This window comes from Neopelma chrysocephalum, unplaced genomic scaffold, assembly GCF_003984885.1.
Source record: "Neopelma chrysocephalum unplaced genomic scaffold, ASM398488v2 Primary Assembly neopelma1_24, whole genome shotgun sequence".
In the NCBI taxonomy this organism is placed as follows: domain Eukaryota; kingdom Metazoa; phylum Chordata; class Aves; order Passeriformes; family Pipridae; genus Neopelma; species Neopelma chrysocephalum.
In genome coordinates, this window is record NW_020897693.1 from 27,097,561 (window position 1) to 27,106,506 (window position 8,946).

The 8,946-nt window shown below is 42.3% G+C and overlaps 1 protein-coding gene across 1 annotated transcript; it reads left to right on the top strand.

The window, feature by feature from the left end:
* The first annotated feature begins 1,579 nt into the window (after window positions 1-1,579).
* On the top strand, window positions 1,580-6,916 carry ACTC1 (actin, alpha, cardiac muscle 1). The gene is made up of 7 exons (XM_027709191.1): window positions 1,580-1,619; window positions 2,247-2,395; window positions 3,382-3,706; window positions 4,364-4,525; window positions 4,638-4,829; window positions 6,054-6,235; window positions 6,588-6,916. The coding sequence occupies exons 2-7, from the start codon at window positions 2,267-2,269 to the stop codon at window positions 6,729-6,731; spliced, it is 1,134 nt and encodes a 377-aa protein (XP_027564992.1). The 5' UTR covers window positions 1,580-1,619; window positions 2,247-2,266; the 3' UTR covers window positions 6,732-6,916.
* The last annotated feature ends 2,030 nt before the right edge of the window (window positions 6,917-8,946 follow it).

Sequence of the window (8,946 nt, forward strand, 5' to 3'; positions counted from 1 at the left end):
GAGTTGTGCTCATAATTGGGCGCAACCCCAAGATAAACTGGGGTTGGGGTGGAGCTAACCACCTTATTAATTGTCCTAGAAAAAAAGTAACAGATCCCACTATCTCCGATTTCAGAAGAAATTAACGTCTGAGGGTCTCTGACGCCCCCTTTGGATACCGTTTAGAAATAAATAGTCGATGATTTTAAGTTGTCGCACACTTTGTCAGAGCCAAACCAAATCACAGTGCAAAGATTGCTCTCACAACAACACCCCTCGAAGCCCCCAGACTGCAAGTTGGGTTGCATTCACAGGCTCTTTTCTTCTACCTAATTTGAGATGTAGATAGCCTTGTGATGCCAGCCCTTGTATGGCACCTAATAAACCGGACCTGTGTTTAAGCAGTTGATCCATTTGAGTGTTCCCCTCTTCACCTTTGCATCTTACCATTCCCTTCTGTCTCAAACCTCAATTCTTCCCCCTTCTTCCCACATTGTGTCACAGGCAGACATGGTGCAGTTTACAAGACGAGCTCCTGAAAGACACTGTACTCTGTGTTATAATGAGTTTCTCTGGGACACAAGTTGACAATCTCTGCCTTCACATACCAGGGCAAACCCACTCAAAGGATACTTCTCCAGTCATTCTATTTTTAACAACAAAAAAAGTACTGAAGACACATGGATTTTGTAGGTTCCACCACTGGAACAAATTATCAATGTGGATGTTTCAACAACTGAGCAGGAAAACAACTGTCACATTACATTAATACCATAGCTGGTTCATGTCCAAGCTCTTCCCATATCTCATCCTCCACCCTAAACATATCACTGTCTGTTACTGATCTAGTGTGCATTAAAAGAGCAAAAATGGAGAGTTTAGGTATATGCATATTAACATAAATGATTTGTGCTATAGATGTCAGCCAAAAGTGGAGAAAAGGACATTTTTTTTCTGCATGTGCTCATCAAAGTTAAAAAGAAATTGAGTGTGCACTGCTCTTTCCTAAGGCAATACAGGCAGCATCTGCTGCCTCCATGCAGGAGAGGAGCCTCAGTTGTTGGCACTGAAGTAACCTCATGGCTCGTTGATTAAATAGGAACTCGAATGGCTTTTTTTTTGGTGGAAAAATGAAAAGCCGAGGAAGAAAACACCCGTGAGGCTTCCCTCGCACCCTCCACCAAGCCCGAGCATCAAGAGTTTAAGGCTCCGCGTTCCCGGCTGCACCTGAGCCGGTACTCGGCGGTCGCTGACCCCGCGGGGCGCCGGACGGGGCCGGGGCCGAGCCAGGCTGCGGGAGCGGCCGGGAGGGCGGCCCGGGAGGCACCTCCCTACTCTGGTCCCGGAGGCGCTGACCCCCGGGGGCTACGCGGGGCTCCCTATTTGGCCATGCGGCGGGCCGGGGGCACGCTGCCCCGCGCTGCCTTACATGGGTCGGGCGGCCGGGGCTGGCCGGGCTCCATTCATGGCTGCGCGGCCGCTCAATGGCGCGGAGCCGACCAAATAAGGAGAAGGCGGCTGCCCCGTCCCGCGGCGGCCCTCGCCTACGCTGACCCTCGGGGGGGTATAAATTGGGGTGCCTCCGCCGACCCAGCACGCAGGGTCTCCTCCGCAGCGCCCCCGCCGCCGGTGCTGGTCTGGTGAGTAGCGCGACAGCAGCGGGGCGCGCAGGGAAGGATTGGATGGGACGGGAGGGGACAGGATGGAAAATATGGGAAGGGATGGATGGGAGGCACCGCCGGGCGGCGGATGCCAGTCGTGCAGGTGCAGCCGGGCCTCGGCCCGTGCACCTGGCGGCTCCACGTTGTTTTTGCCGAGGACACCGCCTGCCCCGTGCCCGGCCGCGCCCTGCGCAGCATCGGCCGCCGCGGTCCGACGGGGCGCGACGCTTCGCCGCCGGCGAAGTATTCTGGGCAGGATAGATCTTTTCCATTTAAAACGCTTTTCCTCCCGTTTCTTTGTGCGGCCCGAGGGTACCGCTAATGACGCCCTAATTGAATGTCCTGCAAGCTGGGGCGGCTTTTAAAGCCCGCAGAAGAAAGCGGTCGATTCATCATGTTTAGAGCTCTGCCCATGAGCGTGACTGAGCCATCGAGCATCCTCCCTAGACGAGTCAAATTTCCCGCTCCCTCCGGAGCAATCCGTGTACCGCCACCGCCGGTGCCCTCCGGGACGTCGGGCGGAAGAGCGTCGAGGAGCCGCCCGAGGGCTCGTTGGGGCCCGGCGGCAGCTCCGGGGTCTGAACTTGCCACCGTGCTATTTTTCAGGTCCGTGCTTTCTTCCGAAGATGTGTGACGACGAGGAGACCACCGCACTGGTGTGCGACAATGGGTCGGGGCTGGTCAAGGCGGGCTTTGCCGGAGACGATGCCCCCAGGGCCGTTTTCCCGTCCATCGTCGGCCGCCCGAGGCACCAGGTAAATACAGGGGCAGGACCGGGGCAAGACAGACCCTTCCCCTTCTCTCCAGGCGTCGCCTCCACTTGCCCCTTCCCTCCCTAGTTCGTCTGTCCTGTCCCACATACCCTGTCCTTTCATTTGCTCACCTTTGAGATAGTACTAGCAACGCATTTCCAGGTCTCTCCAGCGTTTCCCTCAACTTCCCTGTTTTACTGTCCCATATATCCTTTTTCTTCTACAATTTCCATGGTAAAAAGTTCGTAAACTTCATAATGCTTTTTTCTTTTTTTCTTCTTTTTTTTTTTTTAATTAAAACATTTGCAATTTATGTTTTATCATGAACAAATTACAGCTAAGGCTCCATAGTAATACGGAGTATCTTCCTTCATAGGATCTGAATTTCCCTCTGTATCTTCCTCTTTACAAACTCTCTTTGTATCTTTTCCTGCTCGTGATATTGTGCATTTTATTTTCAGTCAAAATTTTGGACCAGAAAGAAGCAATTGAAAATAAGAGGTGTATTAAAAAATGGGGGGAAATCCTTTCATCTGATGGAAGGAAAACATCAAATTCTGTTGACTTAATATTTTAATAATGTTAATTTCTTTTCCAAAACAACTTTTTTGTCGTGTGACTGCTTGTACCTTTCTTGAAAATAACATAGTTAGAATTATAGAATCACAGAATATCTTGAGTTGGAAAGGACCAACAGGGATCATTGAAGTCCAACTCCTGGCCCTGCACAGGACAGCCCCAAGAATAACACCGTGTGCCTGAGAGTGTTGTCAAAATGCTTCTTGAACTCTGTCAGCCTTGGTGCTGTGACCACTGCCCTGGGGAGCCTGTTTTAGTGCCCAACCACCCTCAGAGTGAAAAACCTTTTCCTAATACCCAACCTAAACCTCCCCTGACACAACTTCATGTCAGTTTAGTGCAATGTATTTGTTTGGCCTCTGTGATGTTGTCTTCCTCCTATAATGCTTTTCCATATTTTCTTCTCTTAGGGTGTTATGGTTGGTATGGGTCAAAAAGATTCCTATGTGGGTGATGAAGCTCAGAGCAAAAGAGGTATCCTTACTTTGAAATATCCAATTGAACACGGCATCATCACCAACTGGGATGACATGGAAAAGATCTGGCACCACACTTTTTACAATGAACTCCGTGTGGCCCCTGAGGAACACCCTACTTTGCTCACAGAAGCCCCCTTGAACCCTAAAGCTAATCGTGAAAAGATGACCCAGATAATGTTTGAGACCTTCAACGTACCTGCTATGTATGTGGCAATCCAGGCTGTCCTGTCCCTGTATGCCTCTGGTCGTACAACAGGTAAAATAAACAAATAAACACTACTTAGATATTTCCTTTCAGGAACTCTTCTTCCTTCCCACTCCAAAAAGGAAGAAAACACACTGTAACTCAGTCAATTTTACAGAAAAATAGGTATTTTTAGTTTATAGTAATTGATGTTAACAGTGGCAGAAAAGCCAGTACGAAATAATCTGTGGAAAGAGCAATGTGGACCTATCTGCATTGCTTTGGGAGAGGCACCCTGGAACTGACTCTGCCACTGCTTGTTGTGGCACAAATGAGGAGACCTCCCTGTGGAGATGCTGCAGTTACACAAGTGTTACACCAGGTTAAGGGTTTAAACTGGGTCAAAGGACGCCCATTATTCGATCAAAACAGTGACTACTGCAAATATTCTTACTGCTCAGTGTAGTAGCAGTGGAAGACTGCTCATATGGATTAGCTTAAAATATGTATGGATCAAGTGTTTTGTGGAAAAATTCACACCAAACAGGAACGTACAGGCAAGCAAAGGCAGAAGGAATTAGAAAGATCTTTATGACTAAAATAGAATGATGCTCCTTCATGTTGCCTGGAAAATCCCCAATTTTGTTGTGTTTGTTGCTACATACTGTGCCTAAGGGTTCTAAGCATTTGCTAGGTGATTCCAGTTGCTCTCTGACATTTCTCTCCCAGGTATTGTTCTTGATTCTGGTGATGGCGTCACCCACAATGTACCTATTTATGAAGGTTATGCTTTGCCTCATGCTATCATGCGTCTGGATCTGGCTGGCAGGGATCTGACTGACTACCTCATGAAGATCCTCACGGAGCGTGGCTACTCCTTTGTGACAACAGGTCAGTCCTTAAGCTTTTCTCTGCTGTGAAAATCCTTATTCTCTCTTGGTCTACCGTCTTTCCCTAGTATTTTGTTTATCCAAACCTTGATTTGATTCCCATGTATCTGCAGCTGAACGGGAGATTGTTCGTGATATCAAAGAGAAATTGTGCTATGTTGCACTGGACTTTGAGAATGAAATGGCCACTGCTGCCTCTTCCTCCTCTCTGGAAAAGAGCTATGAATTGCCTGATGGTCAAGTGATCACAATTGGTAACGAACGCTTCCGCTGCCCTGAAACCTTGTTCCAGCCATCCTTTATTGGTAAGTGTTCCCAGGAAATTCTCCTTTCTGTAGGAGGTACGAATGAATCAGAAGATTTAGAAGGTGCCTCAATCCTCTTCCTGCTTATCTAAATTTGGCACAGAATCAAACACAAATAAATAATTATTTAGATCCTTTGGTCCCTGTAAGATGTGCTTGATGTGAGCTCATCTGGTAATTAGCTGAGTTCTGGGCTCTTGTTGCAAGTTTTAACTCAGGTTTTAGGGTCACAATTTTTTAATGGTAAAACATACAGTTAGTGTATCATCATTAAGGAGTTGAATTCCATCATCTTTATGGGTATTTTCCAACTCAAGACATTCTATGATTCTGCGTCACCGATGACAAGAATACGTTTCAGTGCTGTATTTGTAAGGCTTACACTCAAAACAGTATCTGACTCCATGAAGTAAAGTGCCAGAGAGGGAAAGAAAACAGAATGAAGGTGTGTGTATATTTATATGCACTGTAATTAAACATTGCCATGGTCAATAAGCTTTACTGTTTGTGCATGCAGCTGACGGATACAGCAAATGTTTATACTCTGAAGTCCCGAGCAATACATGCAGTTGTTCATCAGCTGACATCTTACTGTGGATCCAATGTCAGCCCTTTCAGGAAGCACCTGTTGAAATTAATAAGTTGGAATACAACCTACAAACACTTGCTTCTTGTTTCTTTTTCCTTACTGTCAAGTGCTATTATCTTATTCCATGTCATGGTTATGTCTTGCTTTGAAGTTTCTAAGCAGAATAGACTGTATTTTGAGTTGACTGAAAAAGAAATGAAATTACTATTGTCTTCTTTAGTTCTAATTCAACTGTTCTCATTGTCTTTATTGCATTCTTTACTATATTCACCTAATGCTTTTTAGTGAGACTGACATAACCTGATACTCATGTTCTCTTCTATATAACCTTCCATTGCCGTATACCGAATGAGTTTATCTCGTATGTCTACTTCTTCTCCTACTGTATATTTTGTGTACCTTGTCTTTACACATGCATTATGATTGTTACCTTTTCTAACAAATAATTTTCATTTTCTAAGTCAGTTCTGTAGTTCTATTTCTTGTATTTTTCTATAATACTTAGTAATCAGTAAATAATTTTACAACAAAAATTCACAGAAGTTCATACTAGTGATGAAGAGAAATGCTGAGATTTCTTTTCATGAAGGCCTCTTGTATAATTTACTGACCTACTGTGTTATTTTTTTCTCAAGGTATGGAATCCGCTGGTATCCATGAAACTACCTATAACAGTATCATGAAATGTGATATTGATATTCGTAAGGATCTGTATGCTAACAACGTCCTCTCAGGTGGTACGACAATGTACCCTGGCATTGCTGATCGCATGCAGAAAGAAATCACTGCTCTTGCTCCTAGCACTATGAAGATCAAGGTAAGGAATTTGACTCTGTACTTTGAAATGTGGATAAAGATGGAGAAAATGTCCACATCGTTAAATTGGGATGTAAGAACAACTCAAATGTAAGATCAACAGCTGATGGACAAATGAGCAGAAATTCCATTTAAGCAGAATAATTATGTTGGTTAGAAGCAGATGTTAAAACAACCCAACAGTTATATATTTTCTTAAGGAACATTACATGTATTGTAACAGCTGCTGAGGATCAATACTGTATAACTGCAAAGTTCTTTACTTACTTAAGAAAATATCTGGTGGTTTGTAGCATTGATGATTTGGGTTCATTGTTCAGAAATGAGGATTTTGTTGCTTTTCTTTATCCTAGATCATTGCCCCACCTGAACGCAAGTACTCTGTCTGGATTGGTGGCTCCATTCTAGCATCTCTGTCCACCTTCCAGCAAATGTGGATCAGTAAACAGGAGTATGATGAAGCTGGTCCATCCATTGTACACCGCAAGTGCTTCTAAGCACTTTTCCCCTCAATTTACTTCCCACTCAGGATGACGACAATGTGCTTCTTGGAGTCTTCTGGCAAACCTTCCCGAACTCTTCAGTCATTGTACAGTTTGTTTACACACCCGTGCAATTTGTTTGTGCTTCTAATATTTATTGCTTTATAAATAAATGAGATCTGGGACTTGCAACCTACAAATTATTGTCTTTTGTTTTATTTTAATTATTTTTTGCTCAAAAAAAAAACTAAACACCTGGGATTTGGAAACCCCCATCAGACCTATGAATGCTTTTACTGCATCCATGTCCTAACTGATATAGGCATATTAGGTCATGGTTTTCTATTAGTAAGAATTTATATTTTATCGTTTTAATTTTGAAACCTGAAACAAAAGGAGCATTATATATCAAGGCTTTCAAAAAACTAGCCTTGAGGGTAGACCCAGAAAGTGGAACAAGTGAAAAGAAATCTCTCATATTCACTCAGTCAGTTTAGAAAGATTTTTCTGTTGCATTTATTGTAACCCAGACATTTTAATATTAATTTATTAAAAGCCGAAGCTTCTATAAAAGAATTATGTTAATACATTTAGGATCTGATTTATAAATATTTAGCTCAATCCTAAAGAGTCATAAAATTGTTGTCTGTGGGCTATCAATATTTATGACAAAACATTAATTAAAACTGACAGCTTACTCATTTTCCCTCATATCTTCAAAGCCAGAGATAAAGAAGTCTTTATTTTACTAATGCACAAGAATCAGACTTTTGCTGCATAAACATACAATTGTTATAATCACAGTTATTTTCACATCATCATTCATATGTCTTAGGCAATTTGTAATCCTTAATCTTCGGTATCCTTTCTTGCTATTTGACCCAGATACTAAAATCATAAACAGCATACTTTCCGTGGGCTTTTGTGATCCTCATGGTGGCTTTTTATGACTGGGCTCTTCAATTTTTCTAAAAAGTAGTAACTAAAAGGTAAGCTACAGAATGATCTAGGACATTTTCATAGAAGTAATGAAACTAGTCCATGTCATAGTTTGAACTATGTACACACTGGAGTTTGCCTAAGTTTTATTTAGGAAACCAATTAAAACATTTATCTAATTGTGTACGTAGTTAGTTAGGCAAGTGTCATTGGAGCTGTTTGAAAAGATAAGATTTTATACTCCAATGCTAACTTAAAAAAAATAGGCAGTTTATACATTTGCAGGAAAACTTTCTGTTCCTCTTACCTCATATTTTCTTGAAAGGCATTAAAAATCAACATTAGATGTGGTCTGTGATTAAGTAGAACTCATTTTTCTCTTTTAACGTAGGAAGATGTATTTAGTGTTTATCTCCAATTTACTTATTGTTAGAAGACAATTTACTGGGGTGTGGTGCCACTGTAATTGCCTACCTTGCAACTGAAATACTCAAATATTTCTGATATTTTTTGTTTAGGCAGAGAAGTTGGATGGATTTGTCAAATAAAACTTAAACATTTTACAGTCTAAACATACATTTAAGTATTTTAGACAAACATAAAAATGAAATTATAATGGTGTGAAAATTTAAACATGAATATGAAATACTCATTCTCACACTGCACACAGTATTACTGAATTGTTGCTGCAAATAAGCCATTTCACAATAAAATACAAGTTCATTAACTTGTGAATCTGTTAAGACAGGTCAACAGCCTACACTGTTCTCAAGAAGGTTCCCATGGAAGGGAGTTACTCTGAAATTCACATAAAATGGAGAAATTTTGTATGTCTTGAAAATATAGGAACTTTTCCAGATTTTTGGATAACAAAAATTTAATTGCTCACATTTAATGATGTTTGCCAATGACTTTTGCATATTGTTGTTCAGAACCATTGCACTTTTTTTGCTTGGTCTTGCTTGCTAATTTGAAAGATTTGTCTGGGCAGAAAGGTTATCTCATATATTAGTGTGAATTAATAGGGTGATACTGGACATAAATTGCAACTAATTGGAGCTTAAAATGTTAAGCAAGTATGCAAAAGGCATGCTAAGTCAGGCCCAGTGAATGCCCGACTTGACCGACTCTGACTGATAGGTCAGGAATGGCAGGCAACAGCTGGCACCACATTCACAACTCTGATCAGGGATTCACTCTTGAGCATGTGGGCATGAGAAGGGAATTGAAGGAAGCCACTGATTGCAGGACTGATGGAAAAAATTCTTTCCATAGACTATCTGGGGTTTGT